The 17973-nt window shown below is 47.8% G+C and overlaps 1 protein-coding gene across 1 annotated transcript in view; it reads left to right on the top strand.

The window, feature by feature from the left end:
• RIN2 (Ras and Rab interactor 2) overlaps positions 1-17973 on the top strand; it is an 81331-nt gene that overhangs the window by 25783 nt on the left and 37575 nt on the right. The window contains exons 2-4 of the mRNA XM_008052709.1: positions 3836-4028; positions 9774-9885; positions 13735-13807. Coding sequence (XP_008050900.1) covers positions 3836-4028; positions 9774-9885; positions 13735-13807 — 378 coding nt within the window. The remainder of the gene's footprint in view (positions 1-3835; positions 4029-9773; positions 9886-13734; positions 13808-17973) is intronic.

Here is a 17973-nt window from a genome sequence, read left to right as displayed (position 1 = left end):
CAATAGCTTCATGGGTATCAATCTTCTCATCTGTCAAATGGGAACTCAATGCTCACCAGCAGAATTCACGTTGGCATCAGAGGAGACCAATATGGTAGATTTGCTAAGATGTAATTCATATCCCATAAAAATCACCCTTCTAAAGTGTATGATTCATTCAGGGGTTGTTAGTATGTTCACCAAGTTGTGCAGTCATCACCACGAGATAATACCAGAACCTTTCCATCACCCAAAAAGAATCCTGGTGCCTGCCGACAGTCTTTTCCATTCCCCTCCTCCCCATTCTCTGGCAACCACAAACCTACTTTCTGTCTTTATAAATATGTCCGTTCTGGACTTTTCATGTCAATGGGATCATATAACACATGGCCTGTGTGTCTGGCTTCTGTCACTGAGCATAAGGTTTTCAGGGTATACGTGTGTTGCAGCATGGGTCAGAGCTTCACTGGCTTTTCTTTTTCTTTTTTTTTTTTCGAGTTGAAGTCTTTCTGTTGCCCAGGCTGGAGTGCAGTGGCACGCTCACGGCCTCCACAGTTTCCACCTGCTGGGTTCAGGTGATCCTTCCGCCTCAGCCTTCCAAGTAACTGGAACTACAGGAGTGCACTACTATGCCCTGCTAATTTTTTTGATTTATTGTGGAGATGAGGTCTCATCAAGTTGCCCAGGCTGGTGTTGAGTCCCTGAGCTCAGGCAATCCTCTTGCCTCTGCCTTCAAAAGTGCTGGAATTACAAGCTTGAGCCACTGCACCCAGACTTTTTTTCTTTTTTTTGAGTTGGAGTCTCACTCTGTCGCCCAGACTGGAGTGCAGTGGCACACTCATGGCCACCCCAGCATCAAACTGCAGAGCTCAGGTGATCCTTCCATCTCAGCCTTTCAAGTAGCTGGAACTATAGGTACGCACCACCAGATTCGGCTAGAGACGAGGTCTTGCCAAGTTGCCCAGGTTGGTCTCGAACCCCTAGACTCAGGCAGTCCTCTCACCTCAGCCTCCCAAAGTGCTAGGATTATAGGCGTGAGCCACTATGCCTGGCTTCACTGCCTTTTCATGGCTGAATACTACCCATTGTTAGCACCCATCAGATTTTGTTTATCCATTTGCCAGAGGACAGGCTGGGCTGTTTCTATTTGCTGGTTGTTACGAATAACCTCAATAGGATTTTACGGATAACAGATTTTACGGATAGCACAGAACCACTCTACGGTGAGATTTTACTGTCACTTGATACTAAATGGATCTCTTTGTACTGTTAAGGGATGTTGTTTTTGTGCATCAGAAAACTTTTCAGAGGGATGTGTCATTGCAAATTGCTGTCAGTTGGGTTGGGATTTTCTTGCTTTTTTGTGAGCTCTAGTAAGACATAATTAAGCAACAAGTCATCACAATGTATAGTTGAATACAATAAAATCTGATTTAGAAGTGTAATGTAGATTTGGTTATGCTTTAAGTGAAGTCATATCTTGTGTGATTATATAGTGATACACATCTCGAACATGCCCTTAATGTGTAATTTTTTAACACAAACTCAAAATTATCACAAGAGTATCTTATTGTTTATAATTTACTGGAAGCATTTATAGACTATTTGTCATATACAAAGCATTCTGCTTAGTATAATGGGCTTGGGAGCCTTTCTTCTTCACTTGTATAGTTAGTGTTTCTATCCTTTTTGGGGGGGGGAATTGGAGTTGGAGTTTCACTGTGTTGCCCACACTGAAGTGCAGTGGCATGCTCACGGCCACTGCAGCCTCAACCTGCTAGGCTCAGGCGATCCTTCTGCCTCAGCCTTCCAAGTAGCTGGATCTACATGCATGTGCCACCACACCAGCCTGATTTTTTTTAGTGATTGTAGAGACAAGGTCTCACCATGTTGCTGAGGCTGGTCTCAAACCCCTGAGCTCAGGCAATCTTCTTGCCTCTGCCTCCTGAAGTGCTGAGATTCTAGGCGTGAGCCACCATGCCTGGCCAGTGTTTTTATACCTAACAATCTCTTTCCTCCTGTTTTCTTTCTGCTTTTTTTTTTTTTTTTTTTGAGTCGGAGTCTCACCCCGTTACCCAGGCTGGAGTGCGGTGGCACATTCACAGCCACCATAGCCTGGACCTGCTGGTCTCAGGTGATCCTTCTGTCTTAGCCTTTCAAGTAGCTGGAACTACAGGCATTTGCCACCATGCCCAGCTGATTTTTTTAAAATTTATTGTAGAGACGAGGTCTCACCAAGTTGCCCAGGTTGGTCTCAAATCCCTGAGTTCAGGCAATCCTCTCGCCTCCAGCTCCCAAAGTGCTTGGATTACAGGCATGAGCTACTGAGTCTGGCTCTTTCTGCTTTCACTCTGCTCATACTTAGAACTGCCTTTGGTTCCCCTGCCCAAATCATAGGTCTTTAGTGCTGTACTAAGCATAACAGTGCTTAGATTTGTTCCATGAAATAAAATTCAATGATTCAGGCATAAAATGAGTATGCACAAGTATATTTTGCCTCAAGGTGAAGGCAGTGGTTGTGCTTATGATATAGGCTACTGACATTAGGGCCTAAGGTCACCATATGTTGAATTTAGCGTTTAAGGTTCTGTCCTCAAAATCGGAGATGTATTATGCCAGAAGACATTACTTGAGCTAAATGCTATTTAGGATGCTTAGAACCTTTTTAAATTTTCTTAAGAGATAGCTTCTCACTCTGTCACCAGGCTGGAGTGTGGCGACACAATCACAGCTCATTGCAGCCTCAAACTCCTGGACGCAAGAGATTTTTTTTTTTTTTTTTGAGTTGTAGACTCACTCTGTTGCCCAGGCTGGAGTTAAGTGGCACGTTCACAGCCACCACAGCCTCGACCTGCTGGACTCAGACGATCCTTCTGCCTTGGCCTTCTAAGTAGCTAGAGCTACAGGCACATGCCACCATGTCCAGATAATTATTTTTTTGATTTATTGTAGACACGAGGTCTCACCAAGTTGCCCAGGCTGATCTCGAACCCTGGGCTCAGGCAGTCCTCTCACTTCAGCCTCCCAAAGTGTTGGGATTACAAGCGTGAGCCACTGTGTCCAGCAAGAGATCCTCTTGCCTCAGCCTCCCTAGTAGCAGGATTATAGGTGCACACCCCCACATCCAGCTCATTTTTAAATTTTTGGTAGAGACAAGGTTTCCGTATGTTGCCCAAGCTGGTCTCAAACTCCTGGCCTCAAGCGATCCTCCCCCCTGAGCCTCCCAAAGTGTTGGGATTACAGACATGAGCCACTGCACTTGGCCTTGCTTAGAACCCTTTCAAAGCGGGGTTAGCTGGGTGCGGTGGCTCATGCCTGTAATCTCAGCACCTTACAAGGCAAGGGGGAGAGGATTGCTTGAGCCCACGGGTTTGAGACCAGCCTGGGCAACATGGCAAGACCTCGTCTCTACAATAAATAAAAAAAAAAAATTAGCCGGACATGGTGGTGGGTGCCTCTAGTCCCCAGCTACTTGGAAGACTGAGACGGAAGGATCGTCTGAATATATATAGCAGGTCAAGGCTGTGGTGGCCATGAGCGTGCCACTCACTACACTCTAGCTGGGTGACAGAGTGAGACTCCAACTCGAAAAAAAAAAAAGAAAAGAAAGAAAGTGGGGTTAGACACACATGGTGGGGTATGTCAAGTGCAGGGTACTCTCTTCACTAGTAGGAATATAGAGTAAAATGAAACATTATATCTGCCCTCAGAAAGCTTTCAGTCTGGTGGGGAAGAGAGACAAGATGGTGGTCCCAAGATGGTGCACGGGCTGTGAGCTGCCTGACCTGTGAGGGGTGGGCTCCTTGTTAGGGACGTGCACAGCAGCTGACTGACCCTCCAATTCTCTTCCTTCTAGCATGGTAAGACACAAGGATGATGGCTATTCCGAGGAAAAGAACGTGAAGGCCTGTCCCCGAGATTCGGGCTACGACAGCCTCTCCAGCAGGCTCAGCATCCTGGACCGGCTTCTTCACACCCATCCCATCTGGCTGCAACTGAGTCTGAGTGAGGAGGAAGCCATGGAGGCCCTGCAGTCCCAGCCTCCGGGGGTAAGGCTCCGAGCCGCGGGAAGCAAGTGGGGACAGGCGAGGCTGCCACTATCATAAAGAAAAGCTCTGAGAATTCGTTGCCAAAGTTCTTTCTTTTTTTTGAGTTGGAGTTTCACTCTGTTGCCCAGGCTGGAGTGCAGTGGCATGCTCATGGCCACTGCAACCTTGACCTGCTGGGCTTGGACCATCCTTCTGCCTCAGACTCCCAAGTAGCTGGAACCACAGGTGTGCGCCACCACGCCTGGCTGACTTTTTTACTTATTGTTGGGGTCAGCTCTTGCCAAGTTGCCTAGGCTGATCTCTAACCTCTGGGCTTAGCCAATCCTCTCACCTATGCCTCCCGAAGTACTGCACCTGGCTTTCTGTGTTGTCTAATAGAGATCACTCTATGACTTATAGAAGTTCCTTAAAAAATGTTCAATGATTGGTATATTCCAGCCGTGCAATGTGGTAGCTTCTTTTCCCAAGTGGGTCTTTAAATTGACATAGCTTAAAGTAAATAAATTGAGTTCTTCAATCGCCTTTGCCATGTTTTAAGAGCTTACTAGCCACAGGTGACTACCATATTGGATGGTGCAAAATATAGAACATTTTTTTTTTTGAGTTGTGGTCTCACCCTGTCACCCAGACTGGAGTGCCATGGCACAATCACGGTTCACTACAGCTTCGACTTCCTGGGGGGGAAAATCAGGTGATCCTTCCATCTCAACCTCCCAAGTAGCTAGGACTTCAGGTGTGCACCACCACACCTGGCTGATTTTTTTATTTTTTGTAGAGACTAGGGTCTCACTATGTTGCCCAGGTTGGTCTCAAACTCCTGGGCTCAAGCGAGCCTCCTTCCTCTGCCTCCCAAAGTGCTGGGATGATAGGAGTGAGCTGCCGTGCCTAGCCCAGAACATTTTCATCATCACAGAAGCTTCTACTGGGCAGCATTTGTGTGCAATGTCTACTTCCAAACAAAGGATAAATACAATAGATCACAGATAAAATGAGACTTAGAACAACACAACACAAGACAAAAGACGGCCGGGCTAGGTGGCTCAGCCTGTAATCCCAGCGCTTTGGGAGGCTGAGGTAAGTGGATTGCCTGAGCCCGTGGGTTTGAGACTCTCCTGGGCAACTTAGCAAGACCTCATCTCTACAATAAATCAAAAACGAGCCAGGCGTGGTAGCGCGCGCCTATAGTTCCAGCTACTCGGAAGGCTGAGGCGGAAGGATCGCCGGAGCCCAGCAGGTCGAGGCTGCGTTGGCCAGGAGCAGCCACTGCACTCCAGTCTGGGCAACAGAGTGAGACTCCGACTCAAAAACAAAACAAAACAAAACAAAAAAACCAGACAAAAGACAGAAACTACGAAACGAAGAAGCAAGGAGAAAATTCCACCAGTAACTGACTGAGGAGTGTCACAACAGTCAGGCACAAAAACAAATTTGAGTTTCCTAGCAGCCAGAGCCTGTCTGTTCTTCCTTTTTGACGTAGGAGTGAGTCTTTCTTTACTTCTTTTTTTTTTTTTTTTGAGTCAGAGTCGCACTCTGTCGCCCAGGATAGAGTGCAGTGGCATGCTCACGACCACTGCCAACTCTACCTGCTGGGCTTAGGTGATCCTTCCATCTCAGCCTTCCAAGTAGCTGGAACCACAGGCGTGTGCCACCATGCCCAGCTGAGTTTTTTATTTATTGTAGAGACGAGGTCTTGCCAAGTCACCCAGGCTAGTCTTGAACCCTAGGCTCAGGCAATCCTGTCACCTCCACCTCCCAAAGTGCTGGGATGACAGGCTTGAGCCACTGTGCCCCACCTTCTTTACTTCTTGTCAAACATAGACAGGACTAAGACATCTGTCGGGACATGCTCGGACAAGGAGGTCCAGCGCTTGACTGTCTTCGCAAAGAATCCCTCAGCCAACTCACGAAGTCGTTGCCTCTAGTTTTGCTCCCTATAACTGAGAGCTTCTCCCCACCCTCAAGCTTCACTTTCTGCCCGCTTAGTTGTCTGCTCTTGCATTTCTGCAGAACATTCTAAAGAGGGCATTGCCATGTTGGGAGCCGACAGCTCCCTCCCTGCCTGGCTCCCTGTCCTGGGGCAGAGCGTGTCTGCTCCCGTTGAGACCTGCCAGGGCAACAGGCCAGGCAGCCTCTTCTCTCCTCCCACCTGCTTTATCCCTGCCCAGGGCCTCCCTGACCGGATCGAGTGGGCAGAGGGCAGGTGCAACCTGGACCAGGACAGGCAGGCAAGATGAAGTGGGAAAGGCCAGGGCTCGGAGTGTGTGAAGCAGGAGGGTTGGCGAGACTGGCCCTGGCGGCAGGAGTGAGGTGGGCCTTTGGGGGCACCACCCTCAATTCATCTACAGCCTCAGACAGAGGCCCACAAACTGCTTCTGAAGAGAGCGTGAACATTTTCGTCTTTGTAGGCCCTAGGGTCCCCGTCACATCTACTCAGCTCCGCCATGGTCTTGCAGAAGCATCTGTTAACAGCAGGTCAGCAAAGGAGTGTGGCCTTGTTCTGGCACAACTTTAATAACAAAATACAGTTGGCATGATGGCTTTGGCCTCCAGGTCAGACTTCACCAGTCCCCAAAGTAAGGCTGCAGTTCTCCCAAAAATAAGGCCAAGAGGTTGTGTTCCCCCTGCCCCAAGGCTCAGGGAGCCCCTCGCCCATAGAATAGAGTGGCCCTTCCCCTCCGCCAGATGATGGCTACCTCTCCACAGTGAGTGGCATCTCATCAGGATGCTGTTCAGGAAACATCTGCTCTGGTTTTTGGGTGTTGCAAGACTGACTCCCAGACCTGCCACTGGGTGAAGTTTGTGGTTATCTCCCCACAGTGCTGGGAGAAGAGAGAGCTCCAAGGACTTCCCAGCTCACTCTTCACCAGGTCCCCGATTCCCACACATACCTCCTACCTCCTCAACAAAGCATTTTCAGAGCTATTTGGTGGGTATAAGGGAGAAGCTAAGATTAGGTGGGAAGCCGGGCTCGTGGCTCAGCCTGTAATCCCGCGCCTTTGGGAGGCTGAGGTGAGTGGATCGCCTGAGCCTGTGGGTTCGAGACCTGCCTGGGCAGGCGAGACCTCATCTCTACAATAAATAAATAAAAAAATTAGCCGGGCATGGTAGCAAGTGCCTGTAATTCTGGTTACTCGGAAGGCTGAGGTGGAAGGATCCCCGGAGCCCAGCAGGTCGAGGCTGCGGTGGCCGGGAGCGACCACTGCACTCCAGTCTGGGCGACAGAGTGAGATTCCAACTCAAAAAAAAAAAAAAAGATTAGGTGGGAAAAATGAAAGGTAGACACGTAGGCAAGAGGAGGAGTAGAGAGTAAACATATAAATGCAGAGGAAAGAGCTAGTTCAAGAAACAGGTAGGATAGGATAAGATCCTTAGAGAAGGGTCACGTGCCACAGAAGGGAACCAGGACTCTGCCCCCCTGCATACAACAAAGAGCACCATTTCATTCGTGGACGAGGTAGCTTGTGGCTCCTGCAGGTGTGCAGTGCACAGTCTGCACAGTACACAGCACACTCACCGCTGCAGTGATGGGGGCCAGAATCGTGTCCTGAGAAGACCGGCTCTGAGAGTTGGGCTGGCTTAAACCGCGCATCTGAAGACATCATGAACATCTAGAGGGAATTGGTGGGAAGTGAAGTGAGTCGATGACCTCCGTGGTGCCTGGAGTGACCTGAGTACACTCACCCACCTCCCAAGTGGGGCAGCCATTTGTAAGCTCTACAGGGTGCTGCTGTCATGCATCATCTCATATCTCATTTTCCAAGAGAAGAAAGATTCAGATATTTTTTTTTTGAGTTGGAGTCTCACTCTGTCGCCCAGGCTAGAATGCAATGCAATGACATGCTCACAACCATCCCTGCCTCAAACTGCTGGGCTCAGGTGATCATTCTGCCTCAGTCTTCCAAGCAGATGGAACCACAGGCACACGCCACCATACATGGCTAATTTTTTGATTAGTTGCCCAGGCTTGTCTCAAACTCCTGGACTTAGGCAATTCTCTCACCTCTGCCTTCCAAAGTGCAGGAATTACAGGCGTGAGCCACTGCGCCCAGCTAAGATTCAGATTCTAATGTGAAAACTAAAAACTAAACATCTCCGGCTTTTTCCTTGTTGGCAACAAATTTAAGTTCCCATCTTAAATACATCTAGGCAGGGGACTCAAGAAAGCATGGAATTTATTTATTTTAAAAATTGTGTATTCTTAAGCATTTATTTTTTTCGTTTTGTTTATTTATTTAATTATTTATTTTCAAGTCAGAATCTCACTCTGTCACCCAGGCTGGAGTTCAGTGGCATGCTCATGGCCACCGCAGACTCCACCTGCTGGGCTCAAGTGATACTTTTGCCTCAGCCTCCCAAGTAGCTGGGACAACAGGCCCGTGCCACTAAGCATGGCAAAGTTTTTGATTTATTGTAGAGACGAGATCTCACCAATTTCCCAGGTTGGTCTCAGGCAATCCTCTTACCTCAGTCTCCCAAAATGCTGGGATTACAGGCTTGAGAACTACCTCCAGCCTATTCTTACATGTTTAAACTTCAGTCACCTTCAAAGTTCTCTTCGTTTGATGCAATGCACCTATGGAGATGTTTTTCTTTTCTTTTTTTTTTCTTTTTTTGGAATCGGAGTCTCACTCTGTCTCCCAGCCTGGAGTGCAGTGGCATGCTCATGGCCACTGCAGCCCGACCTGCTGGGCTCACATAATCCTTCCGCCTCAGCCTTCCAAGTAGCTAGAACCACCGGCATGTGCCACCACGCCCGGCTAATTTTTTTTATTGTAGAATGGAGGTCTCACCATATTGCTCAGATTGGTCTCAAAGCCCTGAGTCAGGAAATCCTCTCACCTCCACCTCCCAAACTGCTGGGATTATAGGAATGAGTCACCGCGCCCCACCTTGAGATGTTTTTGCTACTGCTCAAAACAGTTTTTAAACTCATCTATTTTGATGCCTTTAGTGCTTCTGCTGTTCTTTGTTTCACCTTTTCCCACATCGGTAAAATGTTTCCCTTTGAGGACTTTTTCCATCTGGGGAAACAAACAAACAAAAAAGTCACGCAGGGTGAGATTGTGAGTAGAGAGGGTGGGGCACGGGGGTCATGCTGTTTTGGGTCCAAAACTGCTGAACACCCAGCGTGGTGTAGGCAGGCGTGCTCATAAATCATTCATCATGAAACAGGCAAACGCATCGAAAGAATCTCAAAAAAAAAAAAAAAATTCACTGAAGCCAAACGCAACCTTTCACAACAAAGCTAGCTGGCACGAGGATGCCGATGGGTTCCTAGAACACTCACCTAGGGGAGAATCCTGTACTACAAGGACCCCACTCCCCAAAAGATAATTCTGGTTTTTGGGGCACCCCTCATTTGAGCTAAATTAACTCCTGAGCTCCCAGTTTACCACCTGCTGTTCAGCTATGTCACCTGTGTCCAGAATTTAGGTGTCATCAGCCAAGATGTGCATCTTCGACCATGGCTGGAGGACAGGTATGGGTGGCCATAGGACAGTCACCACACAGATGCCTCTGCAGACTTGGTGAGCTTAGTTGCAGGGAAGTTAAAAGGGAAAGCAGGGTGCCTGCAGCTCACTCTCTGAGCACCCCTTTCTCTGGCAGTAGAATTTCTTGCATTGAGCCCTGCAGTTCTCAGATAAAGGGGAGTCTTTCATGGACATCAGGTGTGAGAGAGATTGTATGCTCAGGTTCTAACTTTCTAGGTGTTTCCTAAGCTTGACTTTCTTTTCCCGCCGCTAGATCTTCCTGGTTCGTAAATCCACCAAGATGCAGAAGAAAGTCCTCTCCCTTCGCCTGCCCTGTGAGCTTGGAACCCCAGTCAAGGAATTTACCATCAAGGAAAGCTCATATAGTAAGTGGTCATTGATGGTCCTGTTCTGCTGATATGAGGGCCTCAGGACTCCCAGGGGAGTAGACACAGAAGGGGCCTGGGCTTTGAGGCAGACAGACTTGGGTCTGAGTCCTGGTGTTGAGTGACTAAGTGGGTAATCTAGCCCTGGAGCTTTGGTTTTCTCATCTGTATAATAGGGTAATGGTAACCTCTGAGGTCAGTTAAACCATCTACCACTTGGCGTTCGGGAGGGGCCTGATGGAGGTTTGCTTCCTCACCCCCTTCCTGGTTACATGAACATAGATCATGTTTGCTGATGACTAAGTTGCAGGGAAGGCTGTTTTGACAGAACCTTTTACAGGCTCGAACACTAGTGCTTGTGACTGCATGTCTTCATGAATAAATAATCCTTGAGCACACGTGTTCCCTCCAGGCAAGCACCATTCAGTCTTCTATGAAATGCAGCTGATCAGAGGCAGAATTCAGCTTGTTGCCTTTTTTTTTTTTTTTTTTTTTTTTGAGTCAGGGTACCACTCTGTCGCACAGGCTGGAGGGCAGTGACACGATCACAGTTCACCGCAGTCTCAACCTCCTGGGCTCAGGTGATCCTTCACCTTAGCCTCCCAAGTAGCTGGGACAGCAGGCAGGCACCACCACACCTGGCTAATTTTTGTATTTTTTTGTAGAGACAAGATCTCACTATGTTGCCCAGGCTGGTTTTGAACTCCTGGGCTCAAGTGATCCTCCTGTCTCAGCCTCCCAGAGTGCTGGGATTACAGGTGTGAACCACTGCACCCGCCTGACTGATGTTTTGAAGGGGGAGCAGTGTCCATTAGTGTTGGTTTCTTTCTGCTGTTCCGTGGTTGCTGTTCACCTTTTGGTCATTAGAAATGTGAGGTGTCAGGAGGCCACTGTTTTTGTTTTTTTTTAGTTGGAGTCTCACTCTGTCGCCCAGGCTGGAGTACAGGGGCGCGCTCTCTCACAACCACTGCAGCCTCCACCTGCTAGGCTCAGACGATCCTTCTGCCTTGGCTTTCCAAGTAACTGGAACTATAGGTGTGGGCCACCACACCCAGCTCATTTTTTTATTTATTGTAGAGATGAGGTCTTGCCAAGTTGCCCAGGCCAAGTTTTAAATAAAGCAGGGAACACACAATTCTGATGTCCTACCAGCCTCAAGAAGGGACTGGAAGATGGATCTTTTTTTTTTTGAGTAGGAGTCTCGCTCTGTCACTCAGGCTGGAGTGCAGTGGCACGCTCATGGCCACCGCTGCCCTTACCTGCTGGGTTCGGGTGATCCTTCTGTCTCAGTCTTCCAAGTAGCAGGAACTACAGGTGCACCACCACACCAGGTGCACCACCACACCAGGCTTATTTATTATTATTATTATTATTATTTATTGTAGAGACAAGATCTTGTCAAGTTGCCCAGGTTGGTCTTGAACTCCTGGGCTCAGGCAATCCTTTGGCCTTAGCCTCCCAAAGTGCTGCGATGACAGGCGTGAGCCACCATGCCCAGCTCAGAAGATTCATTTCAAACCCACTGTTTTAAAGGTCATAAATCTATAGTCAGTGAATGGATGATGAATCTATATTCAGTGAATTCATAAGTGACTCTGAGTTGGCTTTTGAAAGTCCACAGCCAAGAAGCCACAGATCTAGTTGGTTGTTAAAACCCTCCTGATATTCAAAGTTAACCGTGATAAGTTGGTCTGGAAACCACTTCCAGAAGTCTTCTAGAAGCATGGGCAGTGTGTATGAAAAGCCTCCTTGTTGCTCACAGAGCTCCCTGTGGAGTATGATAAGTCCTTCGTCGCCTCCCTAGTCCTCTCTAGGTGACGTCAAGTGATGGAAAGAGCCAGTTTGTGCAGAGTTTTTGCCTGCACCACAGGCCTGGATCCCACCAGGATGGTTCCTTTGGGCCAGGGCTTGTGTATCTTCTCAACAATTGAGGTGGAGGAAGGATTTGCCATAAAAACATTTAGGTATTTTATCATAACTTCTGGACAATTCAGTTTAGTAAGAAATGCTGTCTCATATTTGTATACATTGCTTTCTATTTAAAAAATTTTAGTTCCCAGGCTGGGTGAAGTGGCTCATATCAGTAATCCTAGATATTTGGGAGGCCAAGGAAGGAGGATCACTTGAGGCCTGGAGTTTGAGACCAGCCTGGGCAACATAGTGAGACCCCATCTCTACAAAAATATAATTTTTAAAAAAATTAGCCAGGAATGATGATGAGTATCTGTAGTCCCAGTTACTTGGGAGACTAGGGCAGGAGGATTGCTTGAGCCCAGGAGTTTGAAGCTGCAGCCATAATCACACCACTGCACCCTGGTCTGGACAACAGAGCAAGACCCTGGCTCAAGAAAATGAAAGAAAAGAAAATTTCAGTTCCCACAACTATCCTTCCAACTTTTTTTTGTTACTTTCTTTTATGCTTTTATATTCATTAGAACTTTGATATAACTACTACTCTTCCGAAACACAAGGAAGGATCTATTTTTTTTTTAAGTTGGAGTCTCACTCTGTTGCTCAGGCTGGAGTGCAGTGGCATGTTCATAGCCACCCCAGCATCAACCTGCTGGGCTCAGGCGATCCTTCCACCTCAGCCTTCCAAGTAGCCGGAACTACTGGCATGGGCTACTACACCCAGCTAATTTTTTTATTTACTGTAGAGACAAAGTCTTACCAAGTTGCTCAGACTGGTCTTGAACCCCTAGGCTCAGGCAATCCGCTCGCCTCAGCCTCCCAAAGTGCTGGGATTACGGGTGTGAGCCACCATGCTTGGCCAAGGAAGGTACTATTATAGTCCATTTTCCAGACAAGAAAACTGAGGCTTAGAGACATTACCTACCCAAATCAGTTCCCTCCAACTTTACAGCAATAAATTGTAGTATGGGTGTGTGTTTGTTGTGTTTCTCTCTCTCTCTGTCTCTCTCTCTCTGTGTGTGTGTGTGTGTGTGTGTGTGTGTGTGTGTGTGTGTCTGTCTGTCTTCTGTCTATGATGGTATATGTATAGGGGTATCGATGTGTTCTGGGTGCTACAGAAATACCAGATAAACAAAATAATTCTATAAAAGTAAAATAAATGGGGGTATGGAGTGAGAAGGAATAAAATGCATCTGATTGAGGACATTTGGGCTGCTGTGGCAGAGTAACATATGAGGAATTAGCTGAGGAGTGAGGGCACCTGGCAGACCCATGAGAATTCAAAGTCAAACCCCTACTGCTCCACTGTCAAGAAGAAGTACAAAGCACCGCGCCATTTTGCCGGAATGCATCTTCTTTGTTGGGAGATGTGCCCACTGGGGCAGGGCTGGGGCGGGGAGGGATGACTCTCCAAGAAACTGGATCTTAGGGTTTTTCACGTTGAACCAATCTGATTTACAAGAACCTTGTCATGGCCTTCCAGCTTCATGTTCTTCTTCCCTGTGCCTTCACCAGAGGTGCCCTGTTTTGGCTGAAAGGATGCCACGCCCTGGGAGGATCAAGGGATCGGGGGAGCAGAGCCTTGGTGTTCCCTACACTCTGTCAAGTGCTGACGGCCTCTCACTGCACACAGATTGGCCCTTTGCCACCTGCCCAACTTTGTGTTCTGAAAATAAAAAAAAAAGGCAGTTGTGCAACTGGAGACTGTCCTGGTCTGTTTACCCAGCACCCGGGCATGTGCTCGGCGTGAGTCAGGGAGGCCCTTCCCGGCTGTCCAGCTGTTTACTGGCTGCTGCTGACATGCATCCTCCCCACAGCTGGTTCTGATAAGCCACCGGTAGTTTGTTTGAGATGCAGGCAGTGTCAGAGGGCTCCTCCTTTCCCAGCGCGCGCTCTGACACACTCAACTTGTTTCTGAAATAAATCTCTCTTTTCCAGCCTTTTCCCTGGAAGGCTCTGGAATCAGTTTTGCGGATTTATTCCGGCTCATTGCCTTCTACTGTATCAGCAGGTAAGGCCTCTTCCTCTCTTCCAGTTTCAAGGACCTGCCTGGGGTGTGCCATACGGTTGGCCTGAGGTTGCTCATGGGACCTGAGAGACTGGCCACTCGGGCGATGTCGGTGGGAGGGTAGCTGCTTAAGTCAAATGTTCTCCAAGTCCCATGTTCCCGGCTTAAGATCAAAATAACTACCTCACCAGATGTAAATTCTCATTCACGTGATTATTTGTTCAGGTTGTTCCCAAGGCTCTTTTCAGCTAGACCCATGAAGCAGGAAACACACACATTTGCATCACCTACAAATACACATGTGTGCAACAGAAAGAGACCAAGGATGCAAACCTGTAACATTTAAGGTTTTGTGATAAAGTTTCTGAAAACTCTGTAAGCAATGGAGTTCATTCTACAAATATGGGTTCCTTAAACCAGCCCTCAAATCTCACGCTCCTGTCCTTCAGGACGACGGGGTGCCCATGTCTCTAACCAAAGTGACTATTTTATTTTATTTGAGTTGGAGTCTCACTCTGTTGCCCAGGCTGGAGTACAGTGTCATGCTCACGGCCACCATAGTCTTGACCTGCTGGGCTCAGGCAATCCTTCTGCCTTAACCTTCCAAGTCACTGGAACCACAGGCGTGTGCCACTATGCCTGGCTAATTTTTTTGCTTTATTGTAGAGATGAGGTCTCACCAAGTTACCCAGGCTGGTCTTGAACCCTTGGACTCAGGCAATCTCGTCTCATCCTCCCAAAGTGCTGGGATTACAGGTGTGAGCCACCCTGCACCCGGCCCCAAAGTGACTATTTTAGCCTACATGAAATTAAGTTCAAAGTCAGGACATTAAGAAGGTGTGACTTGTGGAAGGCTTTCTTTTCTATTAAAAAAAAAATTGTTTTACTTTCTTTCTAGCAGTAACAGTGTTTCAAGCCAAGTGTTCACTCTGTGATTGAGAATCAAAACGCTTGTTTTCTGCAGGCACTGACGTCGCCTCCTATTAGGGGCCAAGCTTGATTTGATCTCCTTTGCTTCTCTGTCCATGGTGGCAGATGCAGCAGGGACAGGGAAATGTGTCCCCAGGGCTGTTCTCCAAGATTGTGTCTCACAGCTGTGACACACTTAGGCTGAGGAGTCTAGTGACGTTGGTTCTTTCTAAGGATAGGTGGTTTCTCAAAGCCGGAGTTAGACGTTCCTGGTGCCTGTTGACGACATTCTGCCAGAGGGCAGGCACTAAGCTCTCTCCCTCCTGGGAGTCTCCAGGCTAGCTGAAGCCACACAATAAATGACCAGAGGAAGGGAAGACATTTTTAGAAGGGCACTTAAACACTGTCCACCAGCAGGAGGAAAGTGAGAACTTCACCTAGAACTGAGCCAGTGCCTTGTGAACACCTCCCAAGTGGACATCACCTGCCTGCCAGGTTCAGGCAGGATCCCTTTGGCTTGTGTCAGGAAATGTGCCACCCAAAGAGGGGAGGCTGGCGCAGAAGCACAGCCCCCAACACATACACACATACACACACACAAGTGTGTGCATGTGCGCCCAGGAAACCACACCTGTCCCGTTCTAAAGTCACCCAGGTAAGAGAAGCAGGTCTAACATGTCAGTGAGAGGTAAAGTGGCCGATGGTTACTCTTCACAGTGTGCTTGTGGGTGATTGTGGTGTTGTCAGGAAAGATTGTTACACCCACAAAGCCCTATCTGGCAGAAATGTAGAAAAGGTATCATCGGTGTTCATAAGAACTCCTGCTGGCCAGGACTCTTGGGTGATATGGAAGGAGATAAAGCATACAAAAACCTTGAAAGTGACAAAGCATGATACCAATACAAGGAACAAAAAAATGCCACCAAGGCACTGTGGCTCATGCCTGTTATCCCAGCACGCTGGGAAGCTGAGGCAGGAGGATTACTTGAGCCCAAGAGTTCCTACAAAAAAATCAAAAAGTTAGCCAGGTGTGGTGGTGCCTGCCTGTAGTCCCAGCTACTTGGGAGGGTAAGGCAGGAGGATCACCTGAATCCAGGAAGTTGAGGCTGCAGTGAGTCATGATTGTGCCACTGCACTCCAGCCTGAGTGACAGAGTGAGACTCAAAAAAGTTAAAAAAAGATTTTTAAAAAAAGAGAAATCCCAATGTTGACATTTTGCAACTAGGAAGGCTCCAGATTCCCCATTTCCCCCCCCCAAATGCAAATATACTTGAGGTTTTTGTTTCTCTCTTTTTATGCAACTCATCTATGTTCTTGGTAATTGATAGTTGATTTGACCCATTCTTACCAAGGTATCTGCAAAATATTTTGGCTAGTTCTTAGTGCATAAGTAAAATCAAATAGGGAAAGTGATTGGATGATCATTCTGGCATTCACTACAGCAGGCCTATGCATAAAGGCATCAAGTGAGAGGATTCATGGCCAATAAGTATAAGATTTACCACCTCAGAGTGTCACCATACAAATAGTACCCACGCCTCACAACCAGTGCCTCACAACTCTCTGTCAATGTGGTTTCATCAGTGTAGTAGAGAAAAAGAAAACTGCCTTTCAAATGTTCTTGTGCTCTAGAATGACCTGGGCTCTTGTTGAAATGCAGAATCTAATTCAGTGGGTCTGGGGCAGTGCCTGACACTTTGCATTTCTAATAAGTTCCTGAGGGATGTGGTTGATGGTACTGGTCCTCGGACCTCACTTTGGGTACCAAGAAGTTAAAGAAAATAATCACGATCTAGGGGTCTTCGATATCTGTACCAGGCACCATGTTTGCATCTTTTCTAATCCTCGTGGAGATCCTATAAGTTAGAACCACGGAGACACCAAGGCAGAGAGTGAGGCACTTGCCCACAGTCATTCAATCAGTGAGTAACAGTCATGGGATTTGAACCCAGGACTGCTTTCATGCCAGAGCTTTTAGATGTCACTGTACTAGACACCTGCTCAGGCCTCAAGGTCCTCCACATCTGGGTCCTGACCTGTACTTCACTTCCAATGCTCTGCGAAGGCGTACTGGCCTCCTCACCTGTCTATGTTGTTGTATACTCGACCCATCACCCTCTAGGTGAGGACATCATGGCTTCCTCCCAGGTGCTGTGTGAGCCCCTCATGGGTCAGAGTGCTTAGTGTAGTTCAATAGCAGTTGCTCAATAATATGGTCCCCTCAACTTTTTTTTCTTTGAGTTGGAGTCTAACTTTGTCACCCAGGCTGGAGTGTAGTGACACACTCATGGCTCACTGCAGCCTCGATCTCTTGGGCTCAGGCAATTCTTCCACCTCAGCCTCCCAAGTAGCTGGGACTAGGGCATGTGCCACCATGCCTAGCTAATTTTTTTTTGTAGAGACTAGGTCTCGCTATGTTCCCACCTTGACCTCTCAAAGTGCTGAGATGACAGGCATGAGACCTCTCTACTTTAGAAATACTACATATAGAGCAAAAACAAAACAAATCTAGACAGTGCCTGTGTTGAAACTCTTGGGCGAAACATTACTAAGGCTATGGCTTTAGTTTGTCTGTTTTGCAGGCTTTGAAATTGGGGCCACTTGCTTTAATATGGAGTGAGTGGGAAGGAAGTGTCCCCATGTGTGTGCACACGCACGTGTGTGTGTGTGTGTGTGTGTGAGCACACACACTGGGTGCACTGGGCTGCACCCTAACTGGCAGAGTGGGAGAGGACTCCTGAATAGCATCTAATTTTCTGGGAGATCAAAGACTAAAAACCATCCATTAGCGAATGACAGGTGTGGCTTCCTGTCATATGCCATTAAGAACAACCCACGCCAACCCTGTGGTGTTTAAGCTCCAGGGACCCGCATTGAGCAAGATAAAAACCTAGACACAGGTTGGTTTGGTAGGACGTGGCTTTTCCCCCAGATTGTCTGAGGAAAGCCATTGTTAACGAAGTCGGTCCAGCTAGACAGCTGTGTATTTACAGTTTCCTTTGGTATTACAGAGTCCTGGCTCCCACTCATCTTCATTTCAGATTGTCAGAAGGGCTGCCACCCCTGCCAGGTCAGGCAACAGCTATTATAGATGCAGCCATCCCCTGCAGGTCAGACAGAGTGGACAAGAAAAGGGCACTCACTACATTTGGGGGACAGGCAAAAGGGTCACGTGGGGCAAAGAGGTGACCTGGACTTGACATCCGGGGGAAGAGATGCCTTCTGACTTTACGTGAGCCACTTAGTTTAACTTTTGTGGC

Source organism: Carlito syrichta, unplaced genomic scaffold (assembly GCF_000164805.1).
Source record: "Carlito syrichta isolate Samal-C Ts95f unplaced genomic scaffold, Tarsius_syrichta-2.0.1 Scaffold287347, whole genome shotgun sequence".
NCBI lineage: Eukaryota > Metazoa > Chordata > Mammalia > Primates > Tarsiidae > Carlito > Carlito syrichta.
The sequence above is the reverse complement of the archived record's forward strand: the minus strand, read 5'-3'. Positions and strand labels throughout refer to the sequence as shown.